This window comes from Rana temporaria, chromosome 5 (assembly GCF_905171775.1).
Source record: "Rana temporaria chromosome 5, aRanTem1.1, whole genome shotgun sequence".
Classification (NCBI taxonomy): Eukaryota; Metazoa; Chordata; class Amphibia; order Anura; family Ranidae; genus Rana; species Rana temporaria.
This window is the reverse complement of record NC_053493.1, coordinates 147,707,946-147,729,442: the sequence shown is the minus strand read 5'-3', so window position 1 is coordinate 147,729,442 and position 21,497 is coordinate 147,707,946. Positions and strand designations below refer to the sequence as shown.

The window sequence follows — 21,497 nt, the reverse complement described above, 5'->3', positions numbered from 1 at the left end:
AATATTTGCAGAAAATAGACGAGTCGGATACGCTAAACTACATACAGAAATGGGAGAGACACCTAGGAGTCCCAAGGGGGAAGACGACCATAGGGAGAATCCTTAACTTGACTCATACTTCGGCGGTTGATGTAAAAACCGCCGAGATGAATTTCAAGTGTCTGACAGGATGGTACACTACCCCAGATAAAATGGCCAAATTCGGAGTTGGGGAGTCAGAGGAATGCTGGAGAGGTTGTGAGGCAAGAGGAACGATGGCCCACCTGTGGTGGGACTGCGTAAAAATCAAAGCGTTCTGGGGAAAAGTTTTGGCTTTGATAAAAGAGATAACTAAAAAAGAATTGGAAAATAACCCTTGGATAGTCCTCTTTCATGGAGGAGAAACGCCAGTGAACGAATATAGGGGATCACTAATTCCGCATTTGTTGAACTCTGCGAAACGATTGATACCCCTAAAATGGAGAAACCCGGCAAGCCCGCAAATATGGGAGTGGATCGACTCTGTAGAGGGGACTTATAGGAGGGAGAAAGTAAAATACGGTGGCGAAAAGAACAAGGTAGGAAATAAGGATATCTGGGAAACATGGATTGATTTCAAAAAGTCCCGGAAATACGTAGAAAATATGAGAGAGGAATAAGAATGCAGCATTACAGGAAATAAAAATGCTAGGTGGAGTCGGGAGATGGTCTGGGAGGGGTGGGAAGGGTAGTGGGGGGGGGGAGGGAGGGGAGGGAAGGGACTAGGATGGGGTGTTGCGCCACGTCACCACGTAATGATAGCATGTTGGACCTCGTTTATATGAGGAAAGCTCTAGCCTGTCTAAATTGCTAAAGGGCTGAAAGAAGCTATGTTTGGAAAAAAAAAAAAAAAAAAAAATTTTTTAAACAATATGCAAATAGCAGAATAACAAATATGGAATCAAGCAAAAAAATAAATAAATAAATAAATAAACTACCACAAATGACGCTATACCTGAAATAGAGACGGAATTATGAATAAAATCATGAGCAGGTCTCTTGCTGTGGTTATGTCTGACGTGGGAATAGGAAAAAAAAAATAAAAATAAAAAAAATTCTGTGAAAGCACAGGAGCATATTTATCACAGGCTAGATGTTAGGTGGTGTATTCTAAGGTACTTAGTACAGTACAGTTCAGGAAGTATGATTCCTTTTTTTTTCTTTTTCAGGGGCTAGGAGGGGGTCCAAAGCCTCTAGGCGTACGATAGCTAGATAGCTAACTTGAACCATTAGTCAGGCATATGTGGTCAAGGGGGTGGAGGTCCCAGAAGGTATCGGGGGCCCATTCCACCAGGGGTATGGCGACATTGCAGGCAGAGTGGGCTGGTGCTACACCGGAGCAAATCTGTAGAGCAGCAACGTGGTCAATCTTTTACCACCTTTGTTAAGCACTACAGGCTGGATTTATTATCTGTCAAAGACCAGGCCTTCGGGCGTAAAGTTCTTCAAGCATAGGGTAAGTGCTCATTTATCCTCTCAAAGGTGGCTGTCCCATAAGACGAAAGAGGGAAAATCGAAGTTACCCTTAACAGTAACATCTTTTCCAAGAGTCTTTCAGGACCGCACCCACCGAAAATAACAGTTTGCCACTGGGATGTGAGAGCAACAGGAAAGTGAAGATTGGTATGATATGTTCTTGTGTCTCTCTAGACTGGCCGGAGGTTTTTATTGAAAAATAAAGGGCCGGTGAGGGTAAGTGGCTTAGAGCTCTAGTGGAGGAAGTGTTTCCTGAGAAGGGAGGAGCTGAGGTCTCAAAGGTGGCTGTCCTGAAAGACTCTTGGAAAAGACGTTACCGGTAAGTGTAACTTTGATTTTTATGAGGGGGTGATCCTTTTTCCAACTCTGTGATTCTACTTTTGAATAAAAAAAAATTAAATCTCGCGTTGGTGTTATATCTTCCACTTGGATATAAAATACATATAAATACAGCTGGAAAAAAATGGGTCTGTCTTTATTTCACGCAGCAAAGCAAACCTAATGTGGTAATTTTAAAGGGGGTGATTATTATTATTTTTTCTATACCCACTGTATATAAATTCCTCATTTTATAAAAAAAAAAAAAGGATTTATACATTGAAAAAAGCACACTACCTCTTGGCAATGGAGGTCTTTATTACCAAAGACAGGTCTGTCTTTTTCCAGTACATGCTTTTCACCTAATACCAAGATGTAGGGTGGAGCAACAATTGGCAGGGAGGTCACTTCAGGTTTAAGTGAGTAATAAAAGGGGGAGAGGAGAAGGGATGCCTGATAAGATAAATAAATAAAAAAGCGGAGGTTGGGAAAGCATAGAGCTGTAAGAAATGGGGGAGCAGGGAGATAAAGGGTTTCTCCCTCAGCCACCAACAGCAGTTTATATTTGTGCAGAGTGTGGTGGGTCTGTGTAGCAGTGTTCTCTACTCTACTCTACTAGGGGTAGTGGTAAACTCTGTCCAATATAACCATGTCCTTCAAAAATTCTCATGATTACTACTGCTGGTAGAGAGGATATATTAAATTTTGTCTGATTTTATTGATTGTCTATTCACTTGGCCACAGAGGGCTTCGTTTTGTTTCCAGTACTCCGCTTTGCAACATCTGGCTGCATTAATGAAATGATTTATGGTTTACTATTAAGGCCCAGTTCACATTGCCACGACTTCTGCGCCAACATCCCAGCATGACTTCAGTACAACTTTGCATAGGATTTATTTAACAGAAGTCAGCGCAAGTTGTGCCGAAGTCACACACACCAAAAGTAGTGCAGGAACCTTTTCTAAGTCAGAGCGACTCAATTATTCCATTGCACTTAATGGGGATGCAACTTCTCATGTGATGTGCTCCTAAAAGTTGGAGTGCAAGTCACACCAGTGTGAACCGGGCCTAATACCTCAGAGGAAGAGGTTATCTTGTGCTGACAAGTCATGAACTACAGAGAATGGCTGGATGTACAAACACAATCCCATACCTCCCAACTTTCTGAGATAGGAACGAGGGACATCTATTAGCAAAAGTTTGTAGGCATAGGTCACACTGCTTGCCACGCCCCCTTAAAGGAGAATTATATAAAAATAAAAAAGATTAGTTCAACCCACAAGTACTTTTTTTACAACTAATATTCCTTTATATTGGCTTTTGAAATTTACAAATGCAGCAATTTGGAAATTGGATGAAAGGTTTAGCATTGAGAAACACTTTTTGATAGATAAAAACGTGCATTTTATATTCAGACCAAAATAAGGGACAAATAAAGAGGAAAGAGGGAAATTGCTCCAAATCGGGGACAGTCCCTTCAAATTAGGGACAGTTGGGAGCTATGCAATCCAGCAGTCTATTTGATGTATTTGGCAAAGCTTGGCCACAAATGTGTGTCTTGTTAACCACTTAAGCCCCGGAATATTTCATTGGCCAAAGACCAGAGCACTTTTTGCGATTCGCCACTGCGTCGCTTTAACTGACAATTGCGCGGTCATGCAACGTAGCTTCCAAACAAAATGGATGTCCTTTTTTCCCCACAAATAGAGCTTTCATTTGGTGGTATTTAATCACCTCTGCGTTTTTTTTGGTTTTTTTTGCGCTATAAACAAAAATTGAGTGACAATTTTTTGAAAAGAAATGCAATATTTTTAACTTTTTGCTATAATAAATATCCCCCAAAAATATATATAAAAAAATGTTTTTCCTCAGTTTAGGCCGATATGTATTCTTCTACATATTTTTGGTTAAAAAAAATCGCAATTAGCGTTTATTGATTGGTTTGCTCAAAAGTTATAGCGTCTACAAAATAGGGGATAGTTTTATGGCATTTATATTAATACGTTTTTTTGTTTTTTTTAACTAGTAATGTCGGCGATCAGTGTGTGTGTTTTTTTTTTCATTTATCGTGACTGCGACATTATGGCGGACACATCGGACACTTTTGATGCCATTTTGGGGCCATTGTCATTGATACAGCGATCAGTGCTATAAAAATGCACCGATGACTGTACAAATTACACTGGCAGTGAAGGGGTTACCCACTAGGTGGCGCTGAAGGGGTTAAGTGGGCCCTAGGGAGAGCTTCTAACTGTAGGGGGGATGGGCTGTGTGTGACACAACAATGATCACCTCTTCCGATTTACAGGAAGCTGTGATCACTGTCCTGTCACTAGGAAGACTGGGTAAATGCTTGTTTAAATCTTCCTCACCGTGACACGATCGGGGGTATGCTCGCGGACATCGAGTTTGCGGGACCAGTGGTCGGCGTTGCGGAGCTCACGGCGTTTGCACTTGCCGCCGGCATCGCGCACCCACAATGCCGCATCATAAAGGCGACGTGTATATATTGATATTGCCAGGCTGTGCATGCACGACTTGGTGTACAATTTTGGTATCTGTTGATGAGTGAATTTCCATGCTTACCTGGGAATGACTGCATCGCAGCCTGGCCAAACATTAGAACCAGGAAGTGCACCAGCCGAAGATGTCAATGGCTGGTATCAATGGCTGGTAAGGGACCCTGGGACACAGCAGTGCTGGAGCAGAGTTGTGTGTGGGCACCTTTTTATGTTGGTAAACACTAGCAATTGCAAGAGTTTTCTAAGCTGTCAAAGAACATTCTTCCTGTAGATCTGTTGGATTGGATTAGCTGCCGTTGCTGTACTAACTTTAATCACACACACTCCCGAAGTGGGTTAGATGACTTTTTTTTTGGTGATTTAGGTCATTATTTGAATGTAAGTATTATGCAAATGAGCATCGTTCCTCATTAGTCTCTTCCAGGTTGTATGGACCATTGTTATGTACTAAACGGTAGCGAGAATGAAAGTGCTGTGATGGGTGCACTGGTGACCAAAATACCTTTCACACACCCAAGTCATGTTCCATCTGTCCTGGATGTTTTACGATGTCAAGCAGCGTACAGTACTTTACTCAACAGCTGTTTATCTCGTACAATAAACCCTAAAGGTAAGTATGGTCCACTTCTCATTACAACCTTTTATCCAGAAAAAGACTGTACACCTGCCAGTAGAGAAATATGAGGGCTGTCATTACAGAGCTTCTTTTGAAAAAGATAGTTGCCAGCCTGTATCTGGCGTCGGCACTCCCGTTTTTTAAACCTAAAATAAGCAAACCGCTTATGATTATTCAATACAATTCTGAAAGTGATTGTAAATCTTTACATTTTAATTATTTTTATTAAAATAAAAAGTTCCGTGTAGCGGTTTTACACAGAGTAATCCTCTTCTGGGGTCCCCTGCCAGTGTTCCCTATGGGACATGCGAGTGTCCTTGATCCCAAGCCGGGCTGTCTGTGTGTATTCAAACACACAGCCCGGCTCAGGGCCAGCCCTCGCTCACAGGTTTTGACTGACATTACCAGGCGTCAATGGCTTGCGCTGCTCTTAGCCAAGTCTGTGGGAGCTAGAGAAAAGCTGCTGCAGACATGCACAGCGCTGGGGAGAGATCGGGCTCAGGTAAATATTTAGGGGGACTGTGGGGAGTTTTTACCTTTTTTACAACCACTTTGAATATAAAAACATTATTCTGACTCCAACTGTTGTAATAGTGACTTATCCCTTGCCGAGACCTCTATGCCCACCCTGTATAAGCAGATCCAATTACCGCAGACTGTCTTTATCAAACTCGCCAGAACATGTTTTTCCATCCACGATATCTTTATTGCAAGCAGGAGTATACCTCCTGCTTGCAATAAAGATATCATGGATGGAAAAACATGTTCTGGCGAGTTTGACAACAAGATGCAGTAGATAAACGAAAAGACGGTATTTGAAGGTCAAAACATGGTAATGTGTTTTCCGGATGTGAGCAGATTGCATGAGCCCTATATAGAACTGGCAATCTCATCTCTTCCATCAAGACGGTGAAGCAGGAACAGGAAATGCATCAAAAAGTGGGAGAGGACACCGCTAATAAGACAGAAAAGGATGGTGCAATAACCAAAACAACCACAAGATGGCAGTAAATTAACCAATGATATAAAAATTAACATAATTATGCATTATATCGGGGATATGCAATTAGCGGACCTCCAGCTGTTGCAGAACTACAATTCCCATGAGGCATAGCAAGACTCTTGACAGCCACAAGCATGACACCAGAGTCAGAAGCATGATGGGACTTGTAGTTTTGCAACAGCTGGAGGTCCGCTAATTGCATATCCCTGCATTATATGATCTCTTACAAGTGCAACAGCACACTAGAAAAGTGACGGCAGAAAAAAGACAGAGTAGTCTGCCATTCTCCTTTTCTTTTTTTTTTTTAGTGTATAGATCTGTTTGTCCCAAGCATGTTTGAAGCCATTTACTGTTGACGGGTCAGTACCTTGGATAACCCTACTATGGTTGCACTGATACTGTTTACTGTGAAGTACGCGTACTGATACCTTTTACGGTGTGATTTGAGCCCATACAAAATGAATGAGCTTAAATCGCACAGCAAAGAATTGCATGCAGTTGAACAGGAATGCAGTGCAATTCCTGTCCGAATCGCAAATAGATTCCCCCCACCGCTCCTGTGGTGTTCCCAGTATAGAAAAACAAGGAAATGCCATCTAAGGGGTGCAGCAAAGGGCAAACCGTTTTTTAACCACCTCGGTACTGGGCACTTTTACCCCCTTTCCAGACCAATTTTCAGCTTTCTGTGCTCTCGCATTTTGAATGACAATTACTCAGTCATACTGCGCTGTACCCAAATGAAATTTTTATCATTTTGTTTACATAAATGGAGCTTTCTTTTAGTGGTATTTATTCACCACTGGGTTTTTTTTGTGAAAAAAGAGCAAACATTTTAAAAACAAAAACTATTTTCTACTTTCGGTTTTAAAATAAATCCCATAAAATAAAATGTTATCATAAATTTAGGCCAGAATGTATTCTGCTAAATGTCTTGGGTAAAAAAAAAAAATCCTGATAAGTGTATGATTGGTTTTGTGAAAGCGAGTGTCTAAAAGCTATGCTACATATCATTAAAAATTGATCAATCCTGCCTCATCTCATTTCTCTTGCAGCCCTAAAATGTCAGGACAGTACAAATACCCCCCCAAATGACCCCTTTTTATAAAGATGACAGTTTAGTAAGAGGCATAGTGAGTTTTTTTGAAGTTGCAATTTTTTGCCCCCAATTGTTTGGAAAATGTGTTTTTTTTTGTTCTCCACCAAATTGTCATATTAAACCATAGTTCCAGGCTATTTTTAGTTTATTAAAAGTCAGCAGCTACAAAAAGTGTAGCTCCTGACTTTTAATAAACAGCCACTCACATGTCCCATGGTCCAGCGATGTTCGGCGCCTCAATTGGAACTGTGGGCACCTGGCCGTGACAGCTTGTGGCCTCACGGCCGGGCACGCTCTGCGCATGCACGAGTCGCGCTGAGCACTCGGAGTGAATAGACAATCTTCTGGGACCTGTCTCATTATCCCAGGAGATCGCCTAGAGGGAGGGGCCTCCTAGGGGGAGAGGAGGAGTCGCCTAGACGGAAGAAGGAAGTGGGACAGGAAATCCCCTTCAAAACAAAGAATTCACCCCCCCAGGAGTACTTAAAGCGGAAGTTCCACTTTTGGGTGGAACTCCGCTTTAACAAGTTAATTCTCACACATGGCATAGGTAAACTTGCAATTGCATTCCAAAATATATTCTGCTACTCCCCCGGAGTATGGCGATACCACATTTGTGAGACTTCTCCACCGCCTGGCCACATACAGAGGCCCAAAATTTAAGTAGTGCCGTTAGGCGTTCTAAAGGCATAAATTACACATTTAATTTTCTGACTACCTATCACATTTTTTAAGGCTACAGAGCCACTTTCTTAGGATTCTGTCCTCCTCCAGTTTACATTTCAGAGCCACTGCTTTCTACTGGCTCATACTCCCTATCTGAGTCTGACGGAGAAAGTTCACCGCTGCTCTTGTCCGGCATACTCTGGAGTATATGGAAAGCCGCTGCTGAATATTTTTTTAGCCATGTTGACAGATGGGTGACAGATGTTAATCGCTTGGACAGATGTGGCAGATGATCAAGGGCAGAGGTGCACTAAGACAGATGTGGCAACTCGCAGACCGATGTGCGCAGATGTTTACTGGGGCAGATGATCACTGGGACAGATGTGCGCAGATGTTTACTGGGGCAGATGATTACTGGGACAGATGTGCGCAGATGTTTACTGGGGCAGATGATCACTGGGACAGATGTGCGCATATGTTTACTGGGGCAGATGATCACTGGGACAGATGTGCACATATGTTTACTGGGGCAGATGATCACTGGGACAGATGTGCGCAGATGTTTACTGAGGCAGATCACTGGGACAGATGTGCGCCCGATGATCATTGGGACAGATAATTTTACTGGGACAAATGTGTGACAGGTGTTTTTCACTATGTGGGGACACTGTGACAGGACACTGTTTTGCGGACAGTAGCTGGGTGATCTGTGTGTAAAAAGCTGTAAAAATAACGTTCATACACTCTGATCCCTGGCTCGCAGACAGATCCGCTCTTTCTTACCGACAGGCTTTGTGTGAAAAGGAGAACCAGTTGCCTTGCAATGGGTCTGTTTACATTATATAATGGCTGTGTTTGGACACGTGATCAGGAGGGACAATCGCAGAGCCCTCCTGCCGATCGGAAATTCGGTGTTCAAGAACGTTCACTCAGGACGAAATGCCCACCCGGCCGTTTATACAGTATGCAGTGCCTGGGTGGGAAGAGGTTAAGAAATTTTATCACAACTTGCATGTTAAAAGAACGTCAAATATCTTGAACGTCAAATCCAAAACCACGGCTGCTTGTGGTGCTGGAGATGTATAGGCGGCCTGCCCTAAGCTGACATCCCTTCCACCCTATACCCACAGGGGTCCTGGAACTTCCTACATCTCCTTCAGCCCTTTGAGACGTGATTTGGGATTTGATGTGCAAGTATATATTATGTACTTTTTAACATGTGAGTTGTGATAACATTTCTTAATAAACTGTTTGTTTGCTCATTGCTGCACTTCTTAGATGGCGCTTCCCTGTTTTTTTTTTTTATATTGGGATTATACAGAAGCAGTGGGGGAGATTACATGCAATTCGGACTCGAATCGCACCCCATTCCTGTTCAAATCTCATTTGATTCTTTGCAGTGCAGTTTGAGCCCATTCATTTTGTATGGGCTCAAATCGCACCGCAAAGGTATCGGTAGCATTTGTGCAAGTACTCAGTATCGGTGCAACCCTACTTTAAACACTTATCCTGTATATGATTGTTTCAAGTCCGCAACAAGAACAGATGGCTGACCTGTGGATTTACCGCCCTCCCAGTTACCCTCCTGAATACCAAGATTAAAGCTTGTCAGGCAGGGGTCAAGTCCTGGGGGAAAAAGTGTGGGAACTCCCACCCAAGATCTACTCCCTCACCAAAAAAAACAAAAAACGATACGCTCATATGCATAATTACTAAACTGCATGTTTTTTTTTTCAATCCACTGTACCTTAGTAATCCTTTGTTACTGGCCACTTCCTGTATATGGATTCATCGGGTAGTGTGCAGGTATCCTGTCACTTCCTTGATGCCGCAATTTCTCCTGGGACCTTTTGTCATTGCTCCCAGGAGACATTGCGGAGGTCTGCCGCGAGTTATCCCGGGAACTTTAAGCAAGTTCTTTCTAAATCCTGCGATAACTCATGGCAGACCTATGCAATGTCTCCTGGGAACAATGACAAAAGCTCCCAGGAGACATTGCGGCATCGAGGAAGTGACGGAATACCCGCACACTACCCAATGAATCCATATACAGGAAGCGGCCAGTAACATAAAGGATTACTAAGGTTTGCCTGACAGTGACTCGAGCTGGGCATCGCCGCTTAGTGAAGGATTGGCTCGGGTGGCTCGGCTGCTCTAGTCCTGCAAAGGGAACTGCGTTCCTGCTGTGAAAAAAGTGCAGGGACACCGTTCCCACGTGCTCCTGCAGGACTTGAGCCCTGTTGTCAGGGCTGTACACAGGCCATGGCCATGATGCTAAGCTTTGAGGCTGCAGCAATTTTAATGCCCGACAGCCGCTGTTATACCACGCTCTGAAATGCAATCCACTGTGGATTTATTTTCAGAGGGCTGCAAGCATTGCCACCAGTGTGAAGGAGTCCAAAAAGCATTGATGCCAAAGTATCTGCATAAAAGCCAGATTCTTAGCTTCTTCAGAAGGAAAGGCATCAAGAAAGGCCTAAAGACCCAAACATTTCCTAATCTGGCTGTAAATGTACAGGTATAGGTTTTCTTAAAAGAAAATATATTGCGAGAGGAATATGTAGGCTGCTATTCCTCACCATCTCATGAAAATGCTATTTGCCTGGCTGTCTCCAGTTTCAAAACTGAGTCATTGATTTAGAATAGGTTTCTAAAAAGTCTGTAATGTGAAATGGAGACAAGAGCTCCACCTGCTGGCTCTAAAGGAAATTAAAACATTAAAATGCAGTAGTTCATTTTTTACCTAATGTCACTGAAAATCAATAAATGCAAAAAATATAAGAAACTGAAGTAAGGAAAATCTTCTTGGCTTTGTTTAACCCATTGACTGCCAATGGTGTGGCATGCCGCACAGGTCATGCCAAGCCAAAGGGTAAAAACAAGTTTACAGCTGCAAAAGCAGCCTTCAGTGTGTGTTTTGTTGTTGTTTTTTTTTTTTCTTTTTTTGTTTTTTTTTTCTGCAGGATTTGGGCTTTTCTGGTAGAAGTGATCTAGATGACTACAGAGCCACCTGATCACTTTTACTGGGCACAGTATGTGCATCCCCACTGGTCTTCCCCTTGTGTTTCCAGGGCTCTCTTGTCCTTCCCCTATCTGGGAGGCTGGAGCCACAATAAACCAAGGCATTATGACCACTATGTGCAGTGGGGTCTGGAGGGTTGGCCAGGTTTTTTGGTGTTCACCTTTTCACGAAAAATGAAAAGGTGAACTTGCCCTTTTAAGGATAGCATATTGTGCCATATGGATTCAGACTGGCAGGTATTGCTCACCTGTGGGGAGTTCGCCACAAGCATCATCAGAGACCATGAAGATTCAGTTGAGGCGCTGGTTTGGGGCCACAATTTGAAACCCTCAGCTATAACTGTTTTTTTTTTTTTCAGATCACAAAGGCATGCTTCACTTCGAGGTCTTCCTGCAAAAAGACTTGAACATTTGTATTTCATTTCAGAATCCCAGTGGTGGAAGTCTTTCATGTGGTATGTGTTTTAATATATGTATGGAAGACCAAAAAATTAAGGGCTAGATTCAGCAATGATTTACGCCGGAGTATCTATAGATACGCCGCGTAAATTCAAAGCTGCGCCGGCGTATCTTCTTTCTGTATTCAGAAAGCAAGACATGCCGAAATTGGGCTAAGATCCGACTGGCGTAAGTCTCTTACGCTGTTGTATCTTAGGGTGCATATTTACGCTGGCCACTAGGTGGCGCTTCCGTAGTTTTCGGCGTAGAATATGCAAATGACCTAGATATGCCGATTCACAAACGTACGTGCGCCTGACGTAATTTTTTACGTCGTTTGCGTAAGGCTTTTCCGGCGTAATGTTGCTCCTGCTTCTATGAGGTGTACGCAATGTTAAGTATGGACGTCGTTCCCTCGTCGAATTTTGAATTTGCGTAAGTCATTCGCGAATAGGGCTGGACGTAATTTACGTTCACGTCAAAAGCAATGACGATTTGCGGCGGAATTTCGAGCATGCGCACTGGGATTCGCCCACATCATCCCCATTTGAATTAGGCGGGCTTACGCCGGGCCCACATACGTTACGCCACTGTAACTTAGGGCGCAAGTTCTTTATGAATACGGAACTTGCTCCCTAATTTACGGCGGCGTAACATATCGGGGATATGTTACGCCCGCACTAAATTACGCAGGGCTACCTGAATCTAGCCCTTAGTGTCTTCTATATCTTTAAATGTTGCCATGTTGTAAAGTAAAATCTATGTTCTTCTTTCTGTATAAAATGTCATGTGATTGTTGCTGTTCATGCTGCCATGTTATAAAGTAAACCTGTTCAATTGTTCTGTGCAGTTGTGGTCGACGTCTTGAGCTCAAGGAAATTAATGAGCACCCTGTATACCAGCTCCTCTGATCCTCCCCTACTTTGCAACAGTGAATTTATTGTAAAGATTCTGGAATGGTAAATTTTGAATATACGGAATGTTTTTTTTTTTTTTTTTGCAGAGCCAAAAAATGCAAAATTATATACATTAGTCATTAATGCATCTTACTCTAAGGGCTCGCGTACATGGGTGTATTGGGGCATGTAACATAAAGTACAGCCATAGTAGACATGTGCACTGCCAAAAAATTATTTTGAAAAAAATCAGAAATTTCGGAATTAACAAATTTGTCAAAATTCGGTAAACAAATTCGGAACTAAACAAATTTCACATGTCTAAGCCATAATTCGCCATAGGTGAGCCACATGTGCATACAGCTGGCTGTACATATACTATTTAAGATACAGGGACGTGCTAGGAGGCCAGTGGCTGGTGAGGCACTGGCTAGTATCAGATCCAGATACACACACACACAGGTTACATGTAAACCTGTAACCTGTAAGAATTTTTAAAGAGTCGCCTATGGAGATTTAAGTACTGAAGTTTGGGGGCATTCCACAAGTGTGCGCAATTTTAAAGCATGCCATGTTGGGTATCTATTTACTCGGCATAACATTTATCTTTCATAGTATACAAAACAATCAAGCTAACTTTAGTAGTGTGTGTGTGTGTGTGTGTGTGTGTGTGTGAATTTATACCGTATTTATCGGCGTATAACACGCACTTTTTTCCCATTAAAATCAGGGGGAAATCGTCAGTGCGTGTTATACGCCGATCCCCGCTGTCTCTGAGGGGAAGATGAGCGAGCGCCGCCAAAATAGACTGAGTCGAGTGTACTGTGTACTCGGCTACGCTCGCAGTCACGCATAGTCCCGCCTCCTAGCCTTTACGTCCCGCCATTGGACCAGTGTTGTGTCCATCATAGGAGCCAGGCCAAGACGCGGAACTGCGAGACGAGCTGAGAGGAGACGAGAGGAGCTGAATACACAGGACATCTGGCTCTGTGTATCTTGGCGGCGCTAAAACTTAAAAACCCCATCATTCTGCAATACTGGGCAAGGCTGCAGATGGGCACTGGGAAAGGTTGCAGATGGAGACACCGATAAGGCTGCATTGTAAGGTTTTTTTTTTTTTCCTTTTAACTTCCCTTCTAAACTTGGGGTGTATGTTATACGCCCGCACGCGCCATACGCCGATAAATACGGTATATAATGTTTAGGGGTTGTGAGTAATTTTCTAACAAACAAAATCATGATTTTTACATGTAGGAGAGAAGTCAAAATTGTCCTGGATGGCAAGGGGGTTAACTAACATAAATAAGTAATATACAAATTATTAATATTATATTTTTAGGGTAATTTACTATATTTCGAAAAACTGTACTCAAGCAGATGGCTTAATGGACAAATTACTGAAGTTTGAAGTTATAACTTAAAACCAGTAATTTCACAGTAAATAGACTAAGTAAATGTATTATTTATCATCTTATAACATATAGCATAATATATAATTTAGCTTGTACCTTTTCTGCAACAGCAGATTCTCATTCTCTCTCTTAACTGTATGAGCAAAACATGGGATTGTGGGTAAATCTTGTACCCATAAACCCATGTTTTTTCCTTGTAGCTAAGAGGGCGGGGCTGGAAGTGAGCATTCGTCTTTTAGACACATGCCCCTTCTATGACACTGCAGTGACAGGCGTGCCTCAACTGCAGCATTTTTATTGGACAGCTTGGACCAATGGCACTTTACCATTGGTCCAAGACTCCAAGCTGTCCATTGAGCTCAGTGCCTCTGACAAGAAGTGAAGAGAGGCACTGTGAGAGCTCATCCTCTGTCTGTTGCTCTGTATGTAGCTTCTGACAGGCTGCGCAAGGAGCCCCGTATTTGCAGAACCATAGATAACCGGCACTCCAAATTTGTGTTCAGGGGTGTGCCAAGAGTTTACGCAGCGCATTACAATGTAGAGGGGGGCAGCATAATTACAGTACAGTTCAATACAGGAGGACCCTGCTCGTAGAGCTAACAATCTAAAGGAGGGGGGGGGGGGGGTGTTACAAAAGGTAATGCCTGCAGAGAATGATTTGATGGGGGTGACTCTGGGACAGTTGTTGGGTGGGTGTGGGACAGACTTCCCTGAATAAATGAGTTTTCAGGGATCTCCTAAGGGTGGACAGGGTTAGGGGCTGATCAGACATACCAGGGCAGGGAGTTCCAGAGAATGGGAGAGGCTCTGGAGAAGTCCTGAAGGTGAGCATGGGAAGAGGTAACAAGATGGCTAGAGAGCAGGAGGTGCTGGGAGGAGCGGAGGGGACGATTTGGGCAATATCTGCAGATGAGTTTGGTGATGTAGATGGAAGCGATGTTGTGAATGGCCTTGTATGTTGCGGTTAGCATTTAGAATTTTTTTTATACGGTGGGGAAGGGGAAGCCAGTGAATGGATTGGCAGAGAGGATCAGCAGTCACAGATCGTTTAGTGAGGTGTATTAGTCTAGCAGCAGAATTCATAATAGACTGAAAGGGGATAGCCTGCGTAAGGGTAGGACATTAAGGAGATCGTTGCAGTAGTCAAGGTGGGAAATAATCAAGGAGTGAATAAGTTGCTTTGTGGTGTCATAAGTCAGGAAGGGTTGAGTTCTAGAGATGTTGCGGAGATAAGGGTGCAGGATTTAGCCAGTGATTGGATGTGGGGGCTGAAGGAGAGGTCAGAGTCGAGGATTACACCAAGCACCCTGCCATGTGTGGAGGGACCAATGGTTGTGTTGTTGATATTAAAGGTAAAGTCATGGGAGGGGGGACCGTGAGGGAGGAAATATAACAAGCTTTTAGAAAGATTTGAGTTTGATAAAGTGGTGTGACATCCATACAGATATGTCCTTCAGTAAGTTTGAGATTTGTGAGATCGAGGGGGTGAGTTGTGGAGTGGAGAGATAGATCTGGGTGTCGTCAGCATAGAGATGGTATTGGAAGCCACGGGAGGTTATCAACTGGCCCAGGGAAGAGGTATAGAGTGAGAATAGGAGGGGCCCAAGGACTGAGCCTTGGGGTACCCCAACAGAAAGAGGAAGAGGAGTGGAGGAAATTGAATTGTAAGTGACACTGAAAGTGTGCTGAGATAGGAAGGAGGAGAACCAGGATAAAGCAGAATCGCAGGGGCCAAGGGAGTGTAGTTTGCTGAGGAAGAGCAGGTGGTCAACTGTGTTAAAGGTAGCAGAGAGGTCTAAGAGTATGAGTAATGGTCATTGGTTTTAGCAGTTAGTAGGTCATTGGAGAGTTTTTTAGTAGAGCAGTTTCAGTAGAATGTTGTGGGCGGAAGCCAGACTGTAGAGGGTCGAGAAAGTTGTTGTCAATGAGGTAGCGACTAATTCGGTCCTGGACAAGGTGTTCGATGAGCTTGGAGGCAAATGGGAGATGGGTCTTAAGTTATTCAAACAGGTGGGGTCTAGTGAGGGTTTTTTTAAGTATGGGGGTAACCAGTGCATGTTTGAGTGGGGAAGTAAAGGTGCCGGAGGAGAGGGAGAGGTTGAAGATGTAGATTAGGGAGTTGAGGATAGAGTGAGAAGGTGGTCGCGGTAATTGAGAGGTGGCAGGGTCCAGGGGACAGGTAGTGAGGTGGGCCATGGAGAGGAGTTTATCAACTTCATCAGTGGTAACTGGGCAGGAGGAGGAGAGTATTAAGTGTGAAGTTGGACCTTATGTGTTGGGTAGGGGAGGAATTTGAATGCTAGATATGTCCTTGCGAATTGTGTAGATTTTGCTTTTGAAATGGTTGGCAATCTGTTGAGCAGTAAGCAAGTTGGCGGGTGAAGTAAGGAAATAAGGGTAGAAGAGAGTTGACAAGGTTTGGCTGAGAGTGTTGTAGTAGGTTTGTTTAGCAGTGTGGAGGCAGGAGTTCTATTTGAGTAGGGCAGATTTGTAGAGGGTAAAGTCTTGCAGGAATTTAGATTTATGCCATGCTCAATCAAGAGCACATCTGTGTCTCTTGAGACTTTTGGTGTCGTCTGTTTGCCAGGGTTGTGGCGGGTGGGGCCTGGTTCTGCGTGTAGAAAGCGCAGCAAGAATGTGTAGGGAGGATGACAACGTGTTGTAGATGGAAGCGGTTAGGTCTGGGCAAGACAGGAGTGCGATTTTTGTCGTGAAGGCCATTAGTAGCAGATTGAAGAAGAGAAAGGTTGAGGTTGCGAAGGTTTCTGCGGGTAGTAGTTTGTGGGTTGGCAGCATTGGAAATGGGAGATAAGGAGAGTGTGAAACGGAAAAGGTTGTGATCAGAGAGAGGAAAAGGGGGTGGCAGGGAGTGCAGTGATGAGAGAATACGAGGTCGACCGTGTTGCCGTTGGAGTGAGTGGTGGTTTGTGTCCATAGGTGAAAAGAGGAGGTGAGGTGGAGGAGTAGTTGAGAAGTGGTTGCAGTATTAACATTTATTGTAATGTTAGTCACCTAGGATGATGGCAGGCACTTCAGAGGAGAGAAAATCGGGTAGCCATGCAGAGAAGTCATCCAGAAAGTGTGACAATGGTCCAGGAGGCTGATAAATGACTGGGCCCTCAGACAAGCTGGAGAAAAGACGAATACAGTGCATTAACCACTTCCTTACCGCGTCATTGTGAAATGACGGCGGCAGGAACCCCTCCTCGATCCAGGAGGACGTCATATGACGTCCTGGGCTTTCCGGGTGGATATTTGAATGATGCCTGCAGCGAGAGGCATCATTCAGATATCCTTCTCTCCTGCCGGTGATTCTGCACAACGTAAGAACGATCATATCGGCGATTCCGCCGCTAGATCGTTCTTACAGGCGGCGGGAGGGGACATCCCCCCCCTCCCACCGCCATCCGGTGCTTCTCCGGGCTCTCCCGTGCCATCGGGGGCCCGGAGAACGAATCGTCCGGCGCTGGCAGGAAGCATAGAGATGACTGGTGACCAGATGGTCACCAGTCATCTCTATGACCGTCGGAGGACTCGGGCGCGATGTGATGACGTCACGCCCGGGTCCCCGTAAGTAAACAAAGCCGCAATTGCGGCTGCTAAGCAACCACAAGCATGAGATCTGTGAATTTTTTTTCACCGATTTCATGCTTTCCAGCCTGGAGGAGAGATGTGGGGTCTTATTGACCCTGCATCTCTCCATAAAGAGGACCTGTCACACACATTCCTATTACAAGGGATGTTTACATTCCTTGTAATAGGAATAAAAGTGATAATAAAAAAAATAAAATAAAAAAAAAGTGTAAAAAAATAAATAAATATGTAAAAAAAAAAAAGAAATAAAAATTTTTTTTTTTAACGCCCCTGTCCCCAGTAGCTCGCGCGCAGAAGCGAACGCACACGCAAGTCCCGCTGACATATGTAAACGCCGTTAAAACCACATATGTGAGGTATCGCCGCGTGCGTTAGAGTGCCAGCAACAATTCTAGCACTAGATCTCCTCTGTAAATCTAAACTGGTAACCTGTAAAAAATTTCAAAGCGTTGCCTATGGAGATTTTTAAGTACCGAAGTTTGGCGCCATTCCATGAGTGTGCGCAATTTTAAAGCGTGACATGTTAGGTATCTATTTACTCGGTGTAACATCATCTTTCATATTTTACAAAAAAATTGGGCTAACTTTACTGTTTTGTTATTTTTTTTAATTCATGAAACAATTTTTTTCCAAAAAAAAGGCGTTTGAAAAATTATTGCGCAAATGGCGTGCAAGATAAAACGTTTCAATGACCGTCGTTTTATTCCCTAGGGTGTCTGCTAAAAAAACATATATAATGTTTGGGGGTTCTGTGTAATTTTCTAGCAAAAAAAATATGATTTGTACATGTAGGAAAGAAGTGCCAGAATAGGCCCGGTATGGATGTGTGTATAACTGCCCTGTATGGAAGTGGTTAAGAAAGAGAGGGGGAGGTGTGGGAAGAACCTGGAAGGTGCATTGTGGTGGAGAAGTCCAACATCCCCTCCTTTTTCGTCCACTGGGTCTGGTGGAGTGAGTCCAGTGGAGGCCACTGTGGACAGGGCAGCTGGATGGGCAGTGTCGTATTCCTGGAGCCAGGTTTCAGTAATGTCAAATAGATGAATTTGGAGAGGAAAATGTAATTGACAGAAGCTAGTTTGTTGAAGACTGAGCGGGCATTCCTGCAGGCACATGAAAGAGGGGGGCTGACTTGTGGAATCAGGGGAATTGGGATGAGAAGGTGGGAATTACGACTACTGTTGGAGGTAGACAGACAATTTTGACGTGATGAGCCCATCCCTTTTTTTTTTTTTGCTTTTACAATCACTTTAGTCCTTAATTCTTCATCTTCTATTCTTCAGTTGTATGTCAATTCCCATCACTATGAGAACCATCTTCAAGAAGGCGTACAAAGAGGAAGTTGCTGAACCAATGGAAGCTTCATGCTCAAAAGATGATGAAGGTGTATCCTCCTCAAATTTAGTTGAAATTCATTCTGAAGCTTTAAGTGATCCTGTGGGCAACAAAGAAATAGAAAAGCGATCCACTCATGGAAAAAATGTTGTTCTTTGCTCAGACTATGACCTCAATGAGGAGCTTTTCCCTGAAACCAATGGTGCCATTAATTCTGTTGATTCACAGGAGTCTAGCCCATGTCCTGCTCAAGAGACAAATTCTAGCTTTACTGAAGATGCCTATTATAACATTGCAGAAGTCAGTTCTATTGGTGTAGAAGAGCCAAATTCTAGCCTTGCTGAAGAGTCCTGCTCAAGTCTTACAGAGGATCGGAACTCTATTACTGTACAGGAACTCAGTCCTATCATGGCAGAAGTCCCCAGTCCTAATATGGCTGAGGTTTCAAGCTCTAGTATCACAGGAGAGCTAAGCTCGAGCATAGCAGAAGAACTCAGCATGAGTGTATCAGGTTATGCTATACCTCGATCTGTTCCTGAACAGGAAATTGATGAAAGCTACTGAGAAAAGTCTGTCTTGATTGTTTTCTGTGGATGTTCTAAATACAATAATGCATAAAAAAAATCCATGTTTTGTGGTTTTAATGGCACATAAAGGTACCCAAGCCTTAAAATTTTACAAATAATACAAACAAGTGGCAACCACCCCAACCTATAACTGGCCTATAAAGCATTGAAGCACATGGAAGAGTGACGCATGTCAAACAACAAATACAAATTCCCAGCTCACTTGCCAGCCTACAACAAACCGAATTGTCATGTCTAACAGTTCATGTTAAAAGCAAGGGGTTTCGTTTGCACACACTTGCAAATAAATGCGTAAGCTGCAGCGGTCACAGCACCCCAGTGTACTGCAGTCCTAACACTATAAATTTGAGTGTCTCCTGAGTTTGAGCACATATATGATAATTGATAGATTAAGGACAGGTATGCCTGAAGGAAGCCCGCTCCTCCTTAAATGTACAGGGACGCACTAGACACCCAGCATAAGCACAGTGGCAGTGAAGATATCCAGGGCTCCCCTCACCAATTACCAACAGTATAAAAAATGGCAACCACCCCAACCTATAATTGTCCTTTGCAGCAAGGAAGTTAACTTGCTGGCTGGCAAGTGAACTAGGAATTTTGTTTATTTTTTTTATATGCGTCACCCTTCCTTGTGCTCCTTCCTGCAAAGGACAGTTCTAGGTTGGGGCAGTAATGGCTTCTCCATTACATGGGGGGACAAGGGGTTGTAGTTCAAGGTGTATCTGAAAAGGCTGATAACCTTGTTTGATATTTCAGTTCAATACAGTTTGTTACAGCAGTGTTTCTCAACTTCAGTCCTCAAGGCGCCCCAACAGTTCATGTTTTCAGGATTTCCCTCAAATGAAACAGCTGTGTTAATTACTAAGGCAGTGAAACTGATCAAATCACCTGTGCAAAATAATGGAGAGCCTGAAAACATGACCTGTTGGGGCGCCTTGAGGACTGGAGTTGAGAAACACTGGGTTATAGGAACTCAATATCTGACAGATCAACTTGTATCTTTGTACACTGGAAGCAATGTACTTGGCTAGGAAAAAAACAAACACAGCCAGCATATCTAATGTAGTCAATATTCCACATTTTTGTTCTTTGGTCAACTGCACACTGAGGGTTCTTTGGCTAGATACAGCAGAGCAATCCTCAATTTATATTTCTCTTATCGTCCATGGACGGACACAGCTCCTTAAATCTTGACAAGTGGGTTATGTTCCCTGTTTACAGGAGAGGACTAGGCAGAAACATGTTAGATAATTAAATACACCCCTGCCCAGGGGGCGGTCCTTCCAGACATAACCCTCCTCACTGCAGCATGCAGCCTCAGTTTCATTCTGCCTAGCAAGGAGAAGGACATATGGCTGAGAGACAGGCTGGATAATATAGATCCTTGTAATCTACTCAGTCCGACCAGCAAGCATGGGCACACCTTTGCAAAGAGGCTGGGTCTGCCACGCCATAACCCATGACTCCTGGGGTGGCCGGTGAGCTTTGCTCCGAGGTCCACATATGACTGGGTTGTGGTGTTGTCTCACTCACAGTGGACCGGGCCGACAGCTTCGACAGATTGCGGTTGTAGTTCTATCAGGAATGCGTCAGAGAGTCCTCGCTCGGACAGGTAAGTACAGTCCCTTCCACTTCGGGGGGTGGTTTGGCTGGGCATTCCTGGTGTTCTGGGGTCCTCTTCTTCTCCCTTCCCTGCTCTTTTTCCCTTGCTGCATTGCTAACATTGCTGCTGTCAGGGGGGGGGGGGCCTTCCTGAGGGGACTGTTATCTGGCCTGTGTTTTTTCTTTTTTGTATGGGGCTCTCCTGTGAGAGTTTTTTCACTGTTAAAAAGCCCTAGGAGGCTTTTCCTGTTTAAACGCAGCATTTCGCCGCTATTTGGCTGGCGCTGGCGCCATTTTTTGGGAGGTTTTTCAATTGCATTGAAAACTCCCATTGGTGGCCATTTTGTCATAGCCGCGCTATGGCGCAGCTTACATTGCGGTCGGCCATTTTCTTGTGGCCACCTTGACCTATGTTAGAAGGGTTTCTGAGTTGGCGGTCTTTGGCCATGCTTGATCCTCCATAAGGATTAGGTGGTGGTGCGCTCGCGACCTTCCCTTCTTCCGAAGGTGGTTTCAGCCTTTCGCCGGAATAAAGACATTGTTCTTCCATCCTACTGGCGCATCCTATGGAGGTTGCCTTTCATACTTTAGGCGTGTTTGCGGGTGTACCAGCCTGCTACGGCTCAGTTTCTGAGTTCTGACTGTCTTTTGTGTCGGTGTCTGGTCCACAAAAGGGCCTGGCGGTCTCGTCGACCACCATTTCTCGGTGGATCAGGCAAGCTGTCATACAGGCCTTATGCTCTTAAGGGGCGGGTCCCCCGTTCCGGTCACGGCACTTTCGACCAGGACAATTGGTGCTTCCCGTTTTTTTTTTTCTGACATCATGCGTCGGTCTCACAGGTGTGCGAGGCGGCGACTTGCTCGTCCGTTCACGCTTTTTCCAGAATTTACATGGTTCCT

General features: G+C 44.0%; 1 protein-coding gene across 1 annotated transcript in view; it reads left to right on the top strand.

Annotated features, from left to right (window-relative positions):
• Window positions 1–19,033, top strand: part of LOC120940405 (mediator of RNA polymerase II transcription subunit 1-like) — a 109,598-nt gene extending 90,565 nt beyond the window's left edge. The window contains exons 14-17 of the mRNA XM_040353237.1: window positions 4,749–4,944; window positions 11,096–11,191; window positions 12,025–12,133; window positions 18,357–19,033. Coding sequence (XP_040209171.1) covers window positions 4,749–4,944; window positions 11,096–11,191; window positions 12,025–12,133; window positions 18,357–18,972 — 1,017 coding nt within the window. The 3' untranslated portion in view covers window positions 18,973–19,033. The remainder of the gene's footprint in view (window positions 1–4,748; window positions 4,945–11,095; window positions 11,192–12,024; window positions 12,134–18,356) is intronic.
• The last annotated feature ends 2,464 nt before the right edge of the window (window positions 19,034–21,497 follow it).